The sequence below is a fragment of the Pteropus vampyrus genome, unplaced genomic scaffold (genome assembly GCF_000151845.1).
Source record: "Pteropus vampyrus isolate Shadow unplaced genomic scaffold, Pvam_2.0 Scaffold47, whole genome shotgun sequence".
Lineage (NCBI taxonomy): Eukaryota > Metazoa > Chordata > Mammalia > Chiroptera > Pteropodidae > Pteropus > Pteropus vampyrus.
Window position 1 is genome coordinate 8,839,387 of NW_011888828.1, and position 20,568 is coordinate 8,859,954.

General features: G+C 38.2%; 1 protein-coding gene across 1 annotated transcript in view; it reads right to left on the reverse strand.

Moving 5' to 3' along the window:
• Positions 1 to 1,538: 1,538 nt before the first annotated feature.
• Positions 1,539 to 20,568, reverse strand: part of PINX1 (PIN2/TERF1 interacting telomerase inhibitor 1) — a 64,834-nt gene continuing 45,804 nt past the window's right edge. Inside the window, exon 4 of the mRNA XM_023530249.1 lies at positions 1,539 to 2,242. Coding sequence (XP_023386017.1) covers positions 1,778 to 2,152 — 375 coding nt within the window. The 5' untranslated portion in view covers positions 2,153 to 2,242 and the 3' untranslated portion in view covers positions 1,539 to 1,777. The remainder of the gene's footprint in view (positions 2,243 to 20,568) is intronic.

Here is a 20,568-nt window from a genome sequence, read left to right on the forward strand (position 1 = left end):
TATCCATCTAAAGATAATTCCCTTTAGGTTCCATATATTCCCTTTCCTTCTGGAATTCATTTCATATACAAGATAGGAGAGGCAGAGGAGATAAACTGGGCATGTGCCCTCTGTGAAGAAAAGTGACTTTAAAAATCGTTGGTGTTTTATTAGACTGGATCATAGCCTGGGATTCTAAATTCTGGAGGCCATAATAAAACTAAGAAACTAGACCTCAGACTCTGAATTTAGAATTTTCTCTGTGGGTTGTGTGTGTTTATGTGTGTGTGTGATTTTTAAAAACCATTAACACTGTTCAAAATTCTTAAGAGACTAAAGCCAAATATTCTTAATATATTTTCTCAATTTTAAGAATCTCAAACCATGCTTCATATCTAATGTATGACCCTGAGAGTTAAAATCAAGGGCAAAAAGTCATCATCATTTTGTATATGCTATAAGTCAAGTGGAAAGCAGCACATAGCCTGCTCCACCCTGCCACACCCCTTCAGCTACTCTGACAGGCCTGTCAGAAGCAGGCCAACTGTCAGGACTGCAAGAGCAGGATGGGTAACAGGCAACTAGAAAGAGGTTAGAAGAAAACTAGAACTGAAAATAAGGAGGGAGCAAGGATGAGGGAATTAACAGTAAACAGAAGAAGAAGAAAAGAAGGAAAAGATGGAGAACAAAGAAAGGAAGAGAGGAGAAACAGGTAGAGAAAACAATAGGGCTAGACCTCTAAGTTGTAAGTTTGCATGTTCTTTTTCATTCTGTGTTCCAAAGAGGGTGTGTGAAGGTACCTGAAGTTATCTGGGTAACCAGCTCACAGGGAGACGCCAGGGTGTGGAAGGCAGTATAAACACAGTGAGATGACACCATTAGGTTTGAGCACGACGGAAAAGTATTTTTTACATTTATTTACGTACTATTGATACTTTTAAGAATTTTCATAAGGCAGTCCCACCCCAGAGAATGACTGATTTCCAGAAAAATTAATTTCCTGATCTTAGACTCCCAGTTTTTCTAACTTGTGACGACCTCCTGATTGTTATAAATAAGGTGGAGCCCACTGTAGGGGATGCGTCCTCAAGCACCGCCGATGGAAATACACCAGACTGCCTACTCTCTCTGAGGACCTGCAGGGCCTGCTGAGAGCTGGAAGCTGAAAGGTCCCCAGAGTCAGTTCACTTCTTAAACTTCATAGTCTTGTGGAGAAGACCTCAGAACACATGGCTGTCACTGCTTAGTGGAAGAGAGGGCATTAAAACAATTTCCCCATCGAAACCAACCAAACCAAAACAACTCTGATTTGGGAACGTAATCATATAATACCTACTTGGCAAAAATGTATGGCTGGCTATAGAACAAAAAGAACTATCTGAATCCAAACTATTGACTCTTAATCCTTTAATTAGACTAAGTCCTTCAGAAGGAAGCACAATTCATTGTTACTGAAGGAAATCAAGAGCAAATATAGACTGTGATATATCTACACACATGTGCACATACATTACTTGATGTAGTCATACACACATGAATGAACACTCAGGGTAAAGGGCTCAGAGTCTAAAAAGAAATTTATTTGTTTATGAGAGCCATGATTTGGAACAGCAAAAAGTTCTTCTGGGAATATGATTTGGGAAAAATGTGATAGGGCGAGACTCAGCAATCCACGGGCATGTCAAAAGATGCGCCCAAAAACTCTCTTGGGTGAACTCTCCTCTGACTTCGGGCCAAAGGTGTTTGCCTGGCAGTGCCCCGACATCTGAGTGGCTGCAAGGCCCTGGCTCAAGAGAATTTACTTGGAATCTTTCCTCTTTTTCTTCTTCTTTTTCACTGGTGTTTCATCTAGAGTAGCATCCACTGCTGCCTCGACTTGCTTTTGTAGCTTTTTCTTTTCTCTCTTTTTTTTGGGCTTTTGTGGTAAGTCCTGGTCATCAGGTGGCCACACACAGTCCTCTCCATCCTCAGCAGAAACACTGGAATGCTCACCCCAGTGAGGCTCTCCGAGCTGCTGCTCAACTTGGTCTCTCTTCTTCTTGGTCTTGGGTTGGGTATAATTCTCCACATTATTATCTTTTGCAGTTTTCTTTCTTTTCTTTCCTCTTTTCCTTTCCATTTGGGTCTCAGGCCCTATATCTGTGACCTGTGGTTTGTTCTTTAGCTCTGCCATCCTCTTGGCGAAGTACTCCTGGATGGTGAAGGCACTGGTCGTCGTAGCAGAGGTCTCATCCCCGTCCGGAATGGTGGGGCTGGAATCATCCTAAGGTGTGGGAAAAGAATTAAAACCAGTTAAGCATCAGCATCCTCACAGCATCCAGGACTTTGGCTGGAGCCACTCGTAATCCGCAGTTAGAGACCAGGCTGAGTACCCAGCTTCCCCTTCATTGATTTATTCCCATCAGGTAGAGCTGAACTGCAAGGCAGAGAACAAAGTGGTCAGACACATTGGTTGAATACGACGATATGGGGAGGTAGGCTGAACAGACTGAAGCCAACTTCAGAAGTTAGCTGGCAAGTCATCTAATAAAATTCCGAGTAAATGACACCTTAAAACAATGTTATAAATGGTGATTTATAAGTTCCCAGTCTCCCATGAAAAACAGGGACACTGAAGTTCTTGAGTTTTGAGATTTTGTTAGATACCCATTTCAGCTCCATTAAGGATTATGCAAGTATTTCTGCATTGACCTAAAGCTTAGATGTCATATGTATATGTTAACCCTTTCTATAACAGGAGCCAAATGCCAACCTAGAACCTGGCATGTCAGGAACACTTTCTTTCTCCTCCAATAATTACCTGGCTTCTTCTTTCATATTCATTATTTGCATAGGGAGAGACCGGATGGTTGTTCGACCCTCTTGTGTTGGGAGGATGGGAAAACAGTTTTCTGAATAAACCAGTTTCCAAATTAGGATTCTACAAATTATTCTGAACTTGGTGGGAAAAGCTCAACTTCATTGCAAACCAACGCATATAAATGGACCACGCATTTTCTTGATACAGAAGCACTCAATAACCAGCTCAGTGGACTGAAAGTAGCATCACATTTGAAATTCTGGCCCAGAGAGTTCTCACCAAAGGGTACCTTACCAAGAACACTGTAACTCATCCAATGAACACAAACCTTATTTTACTCAGGCTTAAAAAAAACACAAAATCATGCAGTCAAATTTTAAAGTTTCAAAATGTAAAATGCAGAACATGTGGAATAAACCAACTAAACTTTGGGAAGAAGTTTAAATGGTATCTATTAGCATTCAATTTTGGCTGGAATCTCATCAGGTAATTTTGAGAAAAATTTAAAAACAGCGATACAAAAACAAGGTCGCTTTGTCTTTTTGTTCCTCAAATGTTGAAAAAGAGCTGAAATTTTGCGTAGCAGATTGGAAAATCTTCTCAAGGCTCTCTTGGTGCGAGCCAATCCCAAACTGATGGACAAGAAAGGTCTTGCCTTCCATTTAAGGGCACACAGCCACAGTCTCTGTGAGGTGGCCTGTTTATGTAAAATAGGTCTCATTTAGTTTCACTGCATCAAAAGGAGTTTGTCTTATGTGAGTCAACTCATCTGGAGTGTATCTGTGTCTTAGGAACTCAAAATCAACGTATATCTTATGGCTCCTTTCCTTGCTCAACTTTTATTACCTTCTGAATTCCTGCTTTTCACAGTTAAATCACAGGAACTAATTGCTGGTATTAATCACACTTCTAATTATTAGGAAATATAAGACTGGTTTTTTTGAGTCACTTGTTTAATTCAGAGGGCTTTTTCTAATTCCAGAAAATAACTATGCTTATAACCAACTCCTCCAGTGATATGGATTTTAATAATCATGGACCGCTGCACACTGAGCTTAGCAGGGCATGGAGACAAGCAAGAGAGGTGCCAGCACCCGAATCCTATTTATCCCAAGGAAAGTGTAGGCAGAACAATGACTTGCTGGGGAGAGCCCTTCACTGCCAGGGGCAGCCACCCTCCCACACTACAGCGATGTATGTTTCAAAAACCATGGAAACAAAGGTGAAATAGGTTGCGAATCTGATTCCAGCAGGAGCAATGCCCAGGACTCATATTTTATAAGCTCATAATTTATGATTTTATAAATCATAAATCCAGTTTTACTACAGCAATTATAATCTGTTTCTATATTCTTGGCAATGAATATGAAAAAATGTACACCTTTTCAAGAAAACGAATACTTTTCATATCTGGTCTCAACTTCAAAGAGAACGAGCACTGAGAAAAACACCAGTTACTTTTAGCATTTTGAAATAGAGACAACTTGCATCTTCCCACATTTCCATTCAACTCATAATGCCTCAAAAAAAATCCATAATACCAAATATGACTATCACTACTTTGTCAACTTTGAGAATGTCCCAATTTGCTAACAGTGTTCTAAAAACTAGTAAAATAAATGTATAAGTAACTTGAAAACTTCCAGTTCCATATAAAATACTACCAGGGGAGGTGTGCTGAATGAATCATCTTACAACATTTGATTTAAGCTTAGGGATTCAAGAAACCTCTTTTTAAAAAAATTCCAATCCCTGCTGTTAACTAGAGGAGGTGCTCGGGTAGATCCCACAGCCTCTCTGGGGCCTCGGTCATCTAATCGAGTCAGATCAGTAGGTTAAATTAGTTGACTTCTAAGATCCCTCAAAGGTCTAAAATTTACTGGTGTCTGAAAAGACATTTGGGCTGGCTACTCCTCTGTGATACAGGTGAGCAGAGAAGAGATAGTGAGGCAGTATCAGCAGGCAGCAGAGATAAGCTTGGTTAATAGAAAACTATCACCGCAACTGTCAAGATGCAGAAGTGATGCCAATGCACCTATAATCTACTTACATGAAAAATATTTTTACACCACCTGTAAGAAAGCACACAGCCAAAGGGCAGATCCAGTAATACCACTGAGCTAAAAGAGCCAAATACTAGTTTGCATTGAATCATTTTTTAAGACTTTGTTGGAAAAAAAAAAAAAATCGACAATATATAGGAAGCTAAAATCGATTAAAACAAAAACTGGAATGACTATTAACTGGAATATGAATTTATTTCAAACTTAAGTCCTGGAAATCACCCCAATACTTCTAAGAAAGGTGGTAAAAAGCTGGAATTTTAAAAAATGGTAATTCCCATCTTGTAGTTATGGTTTTGAAGGTAGGTTCTTTTTTTTTATGTACCTTGGCTTAAATATCTCCACTGATCCTTTGCATCCCCTAAATGTGTGTCCTCACCAGGCAGAGCATGAGGAAAATGCTCAAGATGCTCTCTGGCTGGAACTGAAATGTGGTAGGCTTCTGGAATGAATGACCTGGTCCTTCTCCCTTGGCTTTTATGCCTCCACAGCCTAAGATTCTCTAAGTCCCCCTCAAACACTGAGCGTTTTCATAGCTGTCTAGTAATGGCAGATGCAAGGAGAGACATAGGCTTTTACTTGGGTACAGTGGGGGTAAACGGGCAGAGTCTCTATGAGTGGGAGCGAGTGCTCTGCCTGTGGGACCTCCAGCCTTTCTGCTGACCACAGTGTCCTGTCAGTTTACAGGTCTATCACTCAGCTGGGGCAGGGACCTGTTGCATGTAACTGCGCATGTCCAGGGCCAAACAGTATGCCTAAGATGAAGAAGCTTTTCAGAGAGTTCAGTGGAGGAGAAGGGGAAATGGCAAGAGAATTAACAAAATCTTGTTCTAGATTTGTAATATGTCCACTGTTCTACCTCCCCTTCCATAAATTAATAAGAAAGACCCAAAGGCACAGTTAGACTCCTGAAATATTTTCCATGTATTATAGAAGCTACTCTTTTTAAAATACAAAATAAAAGTTTCTTGTTCTTAAAAATGGTTTTACTGGTTAATCTTGTTTGTTCTCAGAACACCTCTGTCTTCTCATTTCTTTCAGAGCCGATGAGTGTATAGTGTGTGTTAAAAAACATCTGATGATCGCTTTTCCCAGACGATAGCTAGGGCCTTAATATTCTGTGGGCTAGAACTCAAAAGTACCTATTCCTTGCTTCACAGAACCTTAATGGTTTCAAGCCAGAAAAGCCCTTCGAGATTGCTCCCTTCGATCACATATGGAAACTACCCAAAGAGACCATACCTGGGTGTCCAGGAAAAAGGCAGCTGTTGTTTTCGGATGCGTTCAATGTGCCAGTCACTTATGATCACTGTCATCTCACGTGACTCTCACAGCAACCTGAGAAGAGGCGTTCTCCCCACTTTACAGAGGTAGGAACTGAGACTCACAGCACCTCATGTACAGGAGGACTCATGGCAGGAACTGGAAGTATCAGGATTTGGCTCCAAGGCCTCCAGGCACAAAGCCCTCACTCTCTCCACTACAGTGTCCTAACTTCTGGCCTGCATCACATAGACTCGCTTGTCCCTGTTTCTCTCTTTAGAAATCATCCTAACACTGAACTATACATCAGTTGGTCATGTAATCCAAGGACTAAGGTCCATGTTGAATTTTGTTAGGGCAGAAGTTCACTGATGCAAAAGCTTCAAGTACAAAAAGATGTCACCAGAAATAGATACCACTTTCTAAACAGAAAAAAAACCTCTTCTATTATCTAGTTTGTAATTTACATTTTAAAAAGTCTAAAGCCAGGCTTAAGTATTCATAATTTGTCAAATTAACATGTAAATTCACTTGGCAAAGTGGGAGTTCTTTAAAGCAGGAAGTAAAACCCAAGTCCAACCTTCTACCTGAGGCAAGACTCTCTCCTGGGCACTTCCGATACAGACCGTGATTACTCGGTGTGGCAGGCAGTCCATTTCACCGTGAACTTGCTTTGTCTCAGTTTTTTCCTCAGCGATAGGCAGATTCAAGTGGTTCATGTGTGCCATGATTAGAGCTGCAGAATCTTAAAGCCTAAACCTATTTCTGGCAACTCTGAATTCCCACTGGGATTGGGGATGGGGTGGTGGTGTGGGAAGCGTGGAAGCAAAGGAAATAAGACATTGCAGAGAGAAATCCTTAAAATATCAATTATAATATACCATAATCATCTAAGGTACCTGCAAGATGCCTCAAACTATGCAAGCCAACTTTTCTCAAATGTCTACAGGTATTCTCCCTAGAGGCTTTGCAGTTCAAGCTCTTCTGGGTTCCTCTCTGTCATTCAAATAAATGTACTGAGATGAATTAACAGTAAATACCCAAATAAAGAGGATTTTCTTTATTATTCTCATTAGAATGTTAGTATTTTTTGGATTGAAAATTTGCTGAGGTGTTTTGGGGCAGATGCACCCTAAATATAAAATCCTACTACTTATAATTAGCTTACCAATCCAGGAACAGGGTTTCAAAGGTAAAATATTTCGGCTCACAGCCTTTGTCATATATACCTCACTGCTGATCTTAAGTGACAAGACAACTGAAGCTTTTTGATTTCTATGTTAAGACACAGAGCTCATGTTGCAACAGTAATCCTTCAATGAACTTTTCTCATTGAAACAAAAAGTAGACACCCAGAGCTCAAGGGTAATGGATTTGGCAACCGAGGTTATTAGCTCTGATAGCTATTTCTTGTGATGAACAAATGCGCACTTCCACCTCAGCCTGTCTGTTGTCAGCTTGAGTCTGCGAAAAGTTAAGAAAGCTTGGCAAGTGAGTAGTTTGAAAGAATGTTTTATATCTTTTCTAAACTTTTCAGCAGGACAGTTCTGACAAACACAAATTATGCCTTGATGTACTCCTGGGAGGTAGAAATTACACCCATCCACTTTGGACAGGGAAAATTCAGGTACAAAGTGATTTAATGACTCATGAAGATGAAGGGAGTGCTGGAATGTGTGTGCACTAAACCCTTCACCAATAGAGGGAGCAGAATGGGCTGATGCACTCACTCACTCACTAAGCTGGACTATGATGTTCTTCCAGATCCTTTATGTCACCATGTGCATTACTTCCTTAAAGATCAAGCGCAAAACTCCCTCCCTGAAAAAAGCCTGATCCCTGGGTAACTTCCTATGAGTAGCAATTAGTTACTTCTATTTTTCAGTTTTGTATAATTTGCTTTGTAATTATCTTCCCAAGAAAATTTTAAGTTTCTTGAAGACAGAGACCATTCCTAGTTCATTTTTATTGAGCACATTCTCTCTAATGAGAAATGAATGTATGGTGAGTGCTCATGGAAAACGCAGAAGACACTAAACCTAAGCAGATCAAGGCTGGGAGGTGCTTCCACTGAACCGAAACCTTGTGTTTGTTGGCATAGGTTTGTCCACAAGCCAGGCAGGGCTAATGACTAGAAGGGCTTGGAAGGATAGGAGGGAAAAAAAGAGTCAGCATTTTACAGTGTATATTCTCTCCATCCAGATAAAATCATTCCCTTCTAATCAGATGCCACTTTGCCTCATGGTGCAAACTGCTTCTCTAACGACTGCAGGGTACATTTGAGCGCCTTTAAGTGTGATCACTAGTTACTCCCTGTGGCCTTAGTAATGTAGAGGAACTCAGTCAAACGACCCATACATTTCTACTCTGGCCTGTTACTACCACAGTTACCTTTCGGGAGATAAGTAAATCGGAACTGCCATATTCATTTTGTGGGATTGGCTGAACGTAGCAATAAAATAGCCTGCACGGGATGGACTGTTCTTGCCGTCAAAAGAATAGATTGGAGAACAAGAGAGTTCTAGGACATATCAGAGACAAAGGTGGGAGCTCATTCTGGGAAGGCAAATAGTTGGATAAAAGTTCCACTGGAAGTCCCCGGTAGCAAGTTGTTACGCTTCAGTGTACGCTGTATCTTGAGCTGAAAACACCACCTGCGAAAGCTTCTGATTCCAGGGAGTCATCGGATGGTTTGTTTCCAAAGGTTAAGCTAAGCAGTGATCAACACTGTTAGTTAGAACAAGAATCGTGCCACGACATCGGCATTTCTTCTCTTGCTTTGTATAGCACCTTTTTGGTTTCCATATAATTTAAAACATTCAGTGTTTTACTGATAAAGAGCCATTTTTACACTTGCAAAGTTTGTTCAAGTGTGAAATCTTGTGTTTTTTTTCCAAGATATCTATCACTGTCATCTGGAGTTTGGTAAGCACACAGTCTCAGTAATAACCAGCCTTACAGAATCTGCCATGAAACACAATCCCTGTTAGTGCTCGCAAGCATCATGAGAGTTAAGAACAAATATAAAACTCCACTGATTGAAGGGAAGTTTCGATTTGAAGTGGGGTTAATAATCAAAAATATAATAACAGACTAGAATTATGTAGCAACTCAACTGGAAAACACATGTAGAGGTTACGTGTGTGTACGTGTGTGTGTTGTGTGTATGCATGCGCAAACAGGTTCCAGGAACCCATGGCATGTATCAGAAGCTCACTCTGTAGGACAGGGTTCTCTCTAGAACAGGGTTGGTAAACTATGGCCTGCGGGCCACATCTGGCCTGCCACCGATCTCTGTACCACTCACAAGCTAAGAATGGTTTTTAAATGGTGGGGCGGGGTGGGGGGGGCGGGCATTATGTGAAAGTTATATAAATTTCAAATATCAGTGTTAATAAAGTTTTGAATTTCATCAGTAAAAAATTTGTGGAAATTTGTTTTCTCTCTACTACATAAACGTAAAAGGTGTTTAGTAGATATCTGTTGAATAAGTACATGAGTACATAAATTTATTGTGAAATATGATCTGCTTTTCGGAAATGATAGATGCTTTTGAAGTACACACACACAGATACAGACTCGGAAGGCTTTGGGTTTTGATGAAGTTCTCCATCTCAGTCTCTCTACCTTAATGAGTGATGCTAGTGAATAATAGGCTGCTAACTGCTGATTTCAAGCAGCAAAGGACAGTAGACAAGGACAATGTTTGGTGATGAAGTGACCTGGCATCAAAGAGAACTCTCTATACCCTACAAGCAAACAGAGATACCTTTCTAACAATTAGGCATTAGAACTTTGCTTGGAATTTAAAAACTCAGACAAATACATTGGACATCTCAGAGATGATAATGGGGAACTGGAAGGGACAGGATATCTAGCTTTTCATTGGACACTAGAAGAGAAATACAAATAATGCCAAATTCTTCATGTGAAGGCCAATGCTAACAAAGCTGCTCATCTTTTTCCACTTGCCTAGTCAGCTGCTCAAATTACCACTCATTAAGTAAAGCCAACATAAACATGTTTTAAGAGGATGGCTCTCTATGGCAACAACTTCTCAAGTAACTGACATCAGAACTACTGACAAGACTCATACAGCCTCTGGGGAAAAAGAGGGGAAAGAAAAAAGGAGCAGGTTTCCTGCCTCCCCGAAAGGTCCTAGGGCTTGGAAAGTTGCAGTGACTCATGTGACATTTCACAACACGCTGGCCATTATAAGATAAACGAGGCTCCTCCAAAGTAGAAATGATCAATGTGACATAGGCACCAATTTCTTTGAATGAAGTCTAAAAATAATCCAAATTGATGATATTTTATAATTCTAGGTCAACTGGTTCTCTTCCCTGCTCTCTGGAGGCAGGACAAATAGCTTTTTATAAGTAGTTGAAGGCTCATACCCGAAACTCAAAAAAACAGAAGCAGAGGCTAACAGAGAGTTTGTCTCTTCCATCTTTACTCCACAGGAAGATTTGAAAATTGCTTAAGAATCATGAAACTCAAATTTAGGCTCATTATTTTAGAAGGCATAGCATTGGAATAAGGTTTTAGAGGACCTTCTGTTTTGAAACTAGGAATAGAGTATTAATAGTTATCTGGACCAGTCAGAATTATTTTTAAGAGAAAAGAATATTAATTTAGGCAAATAAAGTTATAAACAAAAAAAGTCTTCTTCCTTAGTTCTTGTATACTATATAAGGTTAATCTCTACATGCTCCTTTTAATTGACTAGAAATCAAAGTAGCAAATAAAAGTGTTTCAAAAATGTTTTTAGGACTAAATTTGGTAAGACAAAATAAATAAAATTCTGAACTCACTGAGTTATGTAATAAAAGTAAATTATACAACAATAAGATCTTGAGATGGCTGAGTTCCAAAAAGATGTGGCCATCTAGTCCCTCATAAACATCCACGAAGCAAAAGCTACTGTTTACCTGACTGGGGCTGGGGCCAGATAGCTCCTGTCCTGGAGGAGATGGACTATTAAAAAAAATAATAATAAAACATAAGATCTGGATAGATCTTATGTGTTTTTACTGGAATAGAAAAAAAAAATAACACATTGAAAGAATTTATTTTTTAAATACACAGAAACTAAAGAAAACCAACTACAAAATAACTCTATTCAACAAAACCTTTAATCAATTAAATTGAGATTACAATTCCAAAGAGCTCATAAAAAATAAACATTACTGCTATTAAATATATAATCATTCTCTTGTTATTATTACATATATTAAATATATAATTGCTTCTTTTACACAAGCTATAATTTTTTTTTGATTTTATAAACAAGAAAGATATTAAAAGTTTAAGCGAAAAAGAGTAAGTCACAATGCCTCCTACTGCTTGCTCAGAATCCAACAACGTTCTATAAGGCAAGACCTGTCTATTGTTTGTAGTCTCTAACTGGCTCATTCTCTGTAGAAATTCAATGCTCTATATGATAGTTAGTGCTTCTCAAACTATCAGGGGTAAAAGGTCAATTTTTTTCTTTTTAAAGTCTATAATCCATTGTAGGCCAAGATCTTTGTAAAATACCAAAATTTTTTTTTCAAAATAGAAAATTTAAAAGATATAAAATGGAAATTCTAATTTATAAAAATTAACATCAAATGACTATAAAAGTTTCTAAATGCTTACAATCAGTTTCTGTCCTTATCATAGGCTGGTGTGTGGACCATAACTTAAATGGCACTGATATAAAATATTAGCTACCAAAGGAAATTAAGAAAGGTACTGAATTCAGTGTAGTAGAGGTGGCAATGACCTAGGTGTCAAAAAATCCAATTCACATCTGACAGAATGTGAGATCTTAGACAAGTCACTGGACTGTCTGGGCCTCAAAGTAAATGATTTATAAAACAAGGAAGTAGGGCTATTCAGTGACTTGTTTTCAAATATAGTTTTAGCACTGTACATCTTTTTCCAAATGAAATCTTAAACAGAAAGCCAATATGTAACACACATCCAGGGGAATTGTGGTCAAGGTGAGGCTGGGGGAACCCAAAGCTCATGTCTAAACCCTCCTCTCCCTTATTAAGGCCCCTGAGACATCTCTGAGGATTGCCTAGGGCTCTATGGAATAGAATCTGAAAACAACAGTGATGTTTAAAAGATCCACTGCAATTCTAACATTCATTGTAGCCTAGATAATTTCACAGGACTCAACAACGGGAGACTAGAAGCTGTGAAGAATAAAACTGGACTTTTACTATTATATAATATACAAATTCTTAAAGTTGTCATTAACTTTTGGAATTCCAATAATTGGCTGTCAGAACTATCCAGTAACCAATGTTTTCTTAAAATGGTAGCAAAGTATCAAGCCTGGTCTCCTCAATACTATAAAACCTTAAGTTGCAAACTCTGAAGGTCCCGATAGCTTAAGATTAACCTTATCAAGGTTAGCTGACTCTTCCAGCTTTACTTGGTGAGGTTCCAAAGAGAACCCAGAGGAGGAGATGGTAACGCCCAAACCCGAGTCATCAGTGTCTCCACTACAGTCCCTTGAGACTGCAGCATGAGGAACAAAGTGTCGCCTTCTTACCAGCCACTTGCTAGGCATTAACCCAAAGGAAGCTTTCTCTTCATCCTATTTTCATTACATCATAGGATAAAAATCTGAGAGAGAATGTTATTTTTGCTTTCCTGATAGGACAGAGGGCTAGAAGGAAAAATGAGCCAATATTTCACTCTTCTCCACCAACACTAGGCCATCTGTATATCAATTTCTTATTATCACAGAAGCTGTTAAAACCATTTGCTTAGTCTGTCAACAAACAAAAAGCCAAATCTAATCCTTTCAGGCCAAACCTGTGTCCTGGCAAAAGTCTACCCAAACAGAACAGCCCAGTGACTTAGAACTCTTGGGTGTTTTGGTAGTCCTTCCCCTCCCTCGCCTTTTTTTCTTTTTTAATGAGTGTCTTACTATGAAGTTATGTTTGTTGATCCAGAAGACAACAAATTTTTACTAGTACTAAAACAACTTTCAAAAACGCAACGACCCACTTTCTCCTTTCTGTCTTACAGAAAGTAGAGGCAGGCCCCCGAACCCTGTTTGAAGTCCTTTCTGCCAGGAGATGGTCGGTTTATGTCTCTTGTCCTAGGACAGGAAAAGGATGCACTCTCGGCACCGTGTGCTAGGGAGAGATAAGACCAGGGATTTCTGTCCTCAGCACCTTATCAGCTTTTCCTGCTACTTTCCAGAGCAGACAGCACCATGACTGGCAATAAACTAAACTAGCAAAAGGGGGGCTGGGTGTGTGAGCAGCCTGGGGATTGGAGGGAGTGAGGTAGGAAGGGGTAGAGAATAAGGAAAAGAGATGAGGCTTTTAATATGGTATGGTCCAAATAAAGTTGCCTGTAAAAAGAAAACACATGTGTTTTATATGTCTTTTTGTTACAAATGCAGAAACAGGGGTAGAAGTTTTTACAAGAACTTCCTTTCTGGTTGGAATGCTCCGCCACTTTCCTTATTTTGAGCCCTGTCCCTAACTGCCTTGTGCTACTGGCTCCTGGGCACGTAGCACAAGACCGATCTGCTGTCCATGTTCCAACAGGGGGCCTATAAACCACAGACTGCAGACAGAATGCTTTCTACGGAGACATACGCCCCTATTTTCTGGGGCCAAGGCACTCACATTCCGTTTCCTATTGCAAAGGAACCAGCCAGGTTATGAGACACTCCTCCGAATGTAGAGGACGTCACTGATGATTTCTCTCATTCTGCAACAAATCACACCTGTGAATCCAAGAAGGCTTATATGCTTTAGAAATCCTGGTCTTGGGGTGGGGGCGGGGGGGGCGGGGGGAGGGGACCTTGAAGATAGCTGCTAGAGAAAAATCTAGACTCAGCAGGAAAATTTAAAATTAGTATTGGCCCCAGTTATTTCTAATGAACTCATGTGAAAGTAATATCAATCTTTTAAAAACTTTTTTATCATGAAAATTTTCAAAACATATACAAAAGCAGAGACCATACTATAATGAACCTGATGTACCCATTACTCATCTTCGATGATTCTCAACACACAAGCACCACCAACTCTACTCCTATCAGCTCAGAGCAATAAACGATATCCTACACTTCCATTTAGAAATATTTCAGTATGTGTCTCTAAAAGGAAAATAGCTCTAAGAAAAATCCATAACTATAATACTGTTATCACATAAGGTTAACAGAAATTCCATAATGTCACTAAATATCTAGTCTGTGTTCACATTGCCTTTGTTGTCTTTTATTTCTTATTACATTTTATTTGAATCGGTTTCCATATACTGTGATTAGCTGATATGTCTCTTGTCTCTTTGGGGCTTTATGTTCCCATCCCCTCTTTTATTTTTTTAATTTCCTGTTGATGAAACCAAGCCATGGGTCCTATAGAGTTCTCTCAGGATCTGAATTTTACTGAATGGATGGATCCCTGTAATGTGAGTTAACACGTTCCTCTGTCTCGTGTATGTCCCGTGAAGTTTAATCTAGAGGCAGTCTTATCTTCTAATGTAGCACTTTTTGAACACAGCATGCCATTTTATAAAAAACTAGGATGGATTCATGATTAAGTAAGCTTGGGAAACAAATCTGTGCTATCTTCCCTTTGATTCTCGTAATGCACATTTTATTATCTGACAGATACAGTCGTTGTTAAATTTTAGAATTTCCCAAACTTATTTCATTTTGGAACCCTTTTTGGTATAATGTCCACTGACATCCCTTAGAATTAGCATTCTGTTGAAACTATTTTGAGAAGGTCTGTTCACACAGATTATTGCCATGATCTGGATAAAGTGAGAAGGCCTCCTGATTAAATCTTGTAGCCAAATCTTTGATTTATCTTGGTCTAAGGGGGTGGGTTTTTACCAACTGACCATACATTTTATGCAAAAATGGCAGATACCTGGTAGAGAAGTGAAAAAAGGACCAGGCGAGCATTCTGTTATGAACAACCAGCTTGCTAGGTGACTTCGGGAGAAGAGACTAGCTCTTCCCTAGATATTCCATAATTGAAATGGAAATATCTGTTCCCAGGCTTAAGAATCACTCTTCCATCTTGAAATGGAAGGTAGCAGAGAAATAACATGTTTTATATCGTGCCAAGTATGTATGGATCAAGTTTTAAGACTTCCGACAATCTAACCATATTTTTCTTTTTAGAATATGTGCCAGCAGCGGAGCTGCACAGTCTGACCAGTGGGCAAACCAAGATACAGAGGATCTCAGAACCAAGTTCCCTTTAAATGTCTGTCCAAAGTTCAAACTACAGAGTAATGAATAATTTATAATATAATCAAGAGAATAAAAATGGAGAACATAATCAGGAATCAATGGACATGTAACAAAGTTAAAATTTAAGAAAGCAATTCCTAAAAATAAAATGAAACAAATGAATCTGATTCTAAAACCAGCCTGTTGAATACCTACACAGAATGAAATTCCAAATGACTTTAAAACACTGTAATATGATTGACTGTACATACCTAATGAGATATGTTAAAGATAAAAAATGGCCAATAAAAACCCCACAAAAACTCTCAATTTATTTATTTTTTGATAATCAAATTATTGGTGTTATTCTGTGACTACTGTGTATATAATGGGAAATAAGCAAGTGAGTCACGTGATATTTTAATGATTTTGTTCCTGGAATTAATAGATTCCAAGAATTCTCACTGTGCATAAAGATAAAAGATTAATGAGGTTAAGTCCTTGTGGTTCCGAATTTTAATCAGCAAGATAAGTATAAACTCATAATATATTTTATCATTAAAAAAATTATAGTTCTATTGATGTAAAAAGGCCTAGGAACAAAGACCAAACTAGAGGCGATAAGCAACTCTACTGACTAGATTGTGGTCTCTAAACATCATTTACCACCAAAAGGAACCAAGGAGAAATGGAATCTGAATCTGGGGCAGCAAATGTTTGAGGTAGGCCTGGAAAATCTTATACCACATAGGAAGGAGTGACCAAAACCATTTATGGTCATGTCAAGGGAATTCAGGAACCCACTTGAAGAAGCACCCACTGGGCAAAGATGCAAAACGTGATGATCAATAAAGATATTAAATGCAACACACTGAAACATATCAAATATATTTCAATCCACGAGTGATTAAAAAAAGAAAAGGAAAACTCATTGGTCACTTTCAGAGAATGCTAGAGAACCTCCTCTAATTGAAAATCAGTAAATAAAGGAAACAAAATATTTAATACTTATTACCTCAGGGTAAGCAAATAGTAGATATGCGGAAATTTCTATTCGAAATTTCATTCTAAAAATGAATGAGGAAAAGAAAGAAATATGGAAAAGAAATCCACAGAGTGAAAGAAATTTAAAAAGATAGATCAACCAGTTGTTATGTGTGACCTTTATTTGGATCCTGATTCAAACAAAAAAACTATAATGAAAAACAAAATTTATGATACTTATAAAAATTATAGCGTGTAATCAGCAGTTTTTATAGAATATAACCATGGTCTTGGAGTTATATACTAAAGTGTTGAAATATTTATGGATGAAATGTTATGATATCTGGGATTTCTTTCAAAGTAACACAGAAGGGTGAAGTGTGTGGGGTACTTGCTCCTCTCTATCGACCTTTCTGGTCTAGCCATATCAGTATGCTTATTGCTCCCCTAAAGACCCTTGGCTTCTTCAAGGATTTGTGTCTTTGTGGATATGGTCTTCTTTTCTCCTTGTAAGGTCTTTCAACCTGCCTGAAGGCTACTCCTTTAAGGCACTACATGTATGTCAATCTCTGCAAGCTGAATTCATCACTATATCGTATATGTCCCCAGACCTCTGGCACAGCATCTAAAGCCTTTGCTCCAGTTAACTGTGTACATTTCTGACTTCCCAACTAAACTGTGAGTAGGGATTATGTCTTATTCATTTAATCACTTGTCATGCAACAATGCTATTGGATGACAAGGACAGAATCTCAGTTAAGTAGGAAAAAAAAAAAGGAATTAGAAGGGTCTGGATCAGGGGAACTAGATAGAAAGAAAATGATTAAAATTTTATTACTTACAATGAAATAAGGAGAGACTACACTGAAGGGAGTCATGACCAGAACCCTAGCCTTACGCAAAATACTGAGTCAGCTGAGCCAGATCCTACAGCTGGAAAGCACAGATGACTAGAAAGCAGGCTCTGTTTTTGGCTCACTAATAACTTCAATTCATAGACAGTTGATTTTATCCATTAATTTTATCAAAATGTCCTCAAAGTATCTACTAATAGTTCTTGATCCTTACAAGGACAAAAGAGTCTAAAATAAACTGGGATCAGTGATGATAATGTGTCATGTATCGTGAATAATCCAATTCTGAGTAACTGGAGTCCTTTAAAAAACAAAATAATATGAGTGCCATGCTTTTGTTTCCCTATTTATCATCTTAATGGGGAGGAAAGGATGGGATGAGTGTGAGGATAATAACCTAAAATTAACTGACTGATTTAATTTAATGAATAATGTCACCATTTAACTTTATAAAGTATATCATAAATTTTTAAAAAGACTTTTGTAGGATCATAAAATAAGCAGGAACACAATTTCCAATCTGACACTTTAACAACTTTGGAATAAGAATTAGATAAATATCGAAAAGCTGATACTCTATTTACAAGCTTCAATGATACAGGGAAATAAAATTAAGTTTACTGATTTCCAGAGTCTAATCAACATCTTGTAAGCGCCACCTTCCTTTTAGAAAGGGCTCTGACATGAATGCTCAGATTTTACTTAAGTAAACAAAGAAGCTTCCCAGGGTCAGCTTTTCTGTTTGTAGAAATAGAAACACCACCAAATCAAGGTTACTGAAATCAAGACATAATATAAGTTTAAACACTTGTTAAATAGCTATGTGGAGTTCAGGCTCACAAAATGCTTCAAAACTCATCAAGTAAAACATAGAATCTCCATATGATTTTAAGAGATAGAATGAAAATTAGGAAAGCAGTCCTAAACAAATGTCAGGGGACAGAAATGACTGGAGGCTAGTTGTTATTACTGTTACCACTTTGCTTAAAACAATTCTTTCTGATGCAGAAAAAATATACTTGTCAAAGAACAGACGACAAATCAAAATTCAACCATTTTAGCCTTGTGCTATTTGCTGAGATTGAGTGCTGTTGGAAGAAATAAAACTGACTGAACTTTCTAGAGGCTCAGTTGGTTTCAGATAAGAATTAACAGAACCTTAAGAAAGAGACTTACCAGCACTCTGATACCTAATAAATACAGAAAACTTGTAATTTAAATCTTACAGAAGAAAAAAAAAATATTTGGAAAATTCCTGCAAAGTTTTAGGTTAAAGATTTTTAAATAATATTTTGGTTGTTATAAAGTGGTTCAATGGAATTACATAAAATTGCGATTTACTGACTGATAAATATCCAGAAATATATTGAAACTACACTTAGAGCTATTAGTGAAACCTTAACTAATTTAGGGCTGGGTTTAAGCTACTTCTCACATTATCTCTATAGAAGTATTGGCCTAGTAAATTAACAAATCAGAATCATCTTTAACACTCCTTTAGAACTAAAGTCTACAAAAGACAAGATCCAATACTATTTTGGTGATAATTTATCCAAATGAGTAATTACAAAATAGCTTGAATTACAAAGAACTGCTAAGGCTAAAGGAAGTACTTATTAAATTACTTAAAAGAAATGCTTCAAGTAGCTTTAAGCAATTTAGTAATTTTCATTTACATATAAGCATTTGTTGTATTAATTACAATTAGTTCTTATCAAAGCAATTCCATTGGGACAATTTAAAGATAAACTGGGTTTGAAGCTGTTTTTTTTTTCCAGTGGGAACAAAAGTTCTTAAATCCCAATCTTAAATAAGAAATGAAAGAAAATCTTGAATGCAAATACTTTTCACAACACCAAACAAACCAGTATTCAAAGATAAAATTTTAAGGACCCAATTTATGAATGTATGCTGCTTGTATATGTACAGCTGTATCTATATATACTCCCCATGTAAGGACAGAGTGATGCATACTACAAAGGAACAAAAACAATGTGCTATGAATAGTTTTTTCCTCCTTAGCAAGACAAATGTTTAGATTTCTTGCCAGGCAAATCAAATTAAAGATGGTGGGATTAGTTACCTAAAGATTCAGGACTGGGTATATATATCACTAGGAGATCTTTGAGGGGTTTTATATAGGTAACATGGCAGAACCAGGACATGGTGAGTAGCAAGATGAAGCTGTTCACTTTATCACTGAAGATGCACAGACTCTACGTGACATGAAATGTTCAAATTGTACTTAGGTAAAGTAGCTTCCCCAGGTCAGCTTTTCTGTTTGTAGAAATAGAAACCCCACCAAATCTAGGTTGCTGAAACTAAGACATAAAATAAGTTCAAGCACTTGTTTAAAAACTATTTGAAGTTCATGATTCTATTTTTTTTTCACATTTCCAATAATCCAGAATGCCTTGTAATGCTACAGAATTATCCTTCATCATTTGTTTGTCAATTTAGAGTCATTAAAAGTAATTAGCCAGCTTTTTTTTTTTTTTTTTAATGGCCAGAGAAATCTATTATTTTCCCTGTTTCTCTGTTATTTTATAGTAAATAACCATGTAAGTCTGTGTTAGTCTGTGATGGGAGAGAATGAATAAGTTAAGTACAGTTTACCATGTGCCACCATGGGAAGAGTCTTAAATTTTAGATGAATTTCTTGGGGGCAATTAAACCAGATAATTAACTGCCAAGGCCAAGTCTGTGAATGGCTTTGATACTCTCCAGAGTCAATGAAAAAGTGAAGAGGCCCTGATGCCACTCCTTACTCTGCTGTCACATAGTTTTGTTCTGTGAAACATCTGTTTCTGTAACACCAAGCAGCTCACCTGTCACTGGTAAACAGGGAAATAATGACAGTAAAATGTGGAAGTTGTGTGATTTTTGTGAGGCCAAGGGAGCCAGGACGGTGTAAGCAGAATCACTACCAGAAAGAAAGGAGAAAACCTCAACGTCTCCCAGCCTGGCAGCTGCTTGGACAGTACTCCCTCAGCTCCAACTCAGAGGAGTAAAATCAGCACTGGTAGTACTTCGTTCCCGCTTGCTACATTCACTTGTCTATCATTCCATTGTCATTACTATTAACTATTTTTTCAGATTTTACCTGACGCTGTGAAGTCCTTACTTAACCCTTCTCGTGGACCCATCCACACAGGCCAATGCCCTTTCGCTTAACACTGTGTCAAAGTGAATGCTGTGCTGTGCCCCCAGATCCTCCCTGCAGGACTAAAGGGTTTGCTCTCAGCTGTCAGATCTCTCTGGGAATAGCCACCTGGCCTAAGATCACCCTCCCATTCTTGGCAGACACGGGGCTGGACCAGTGACTGGTCAAAACAGGGCCATAAAGGCCCAGCCTATTTCGAAGATCTTGGGTGGGTCCTGAAGAGGTCCCTGTGGAATCAGCTAAGGACATATGACTAC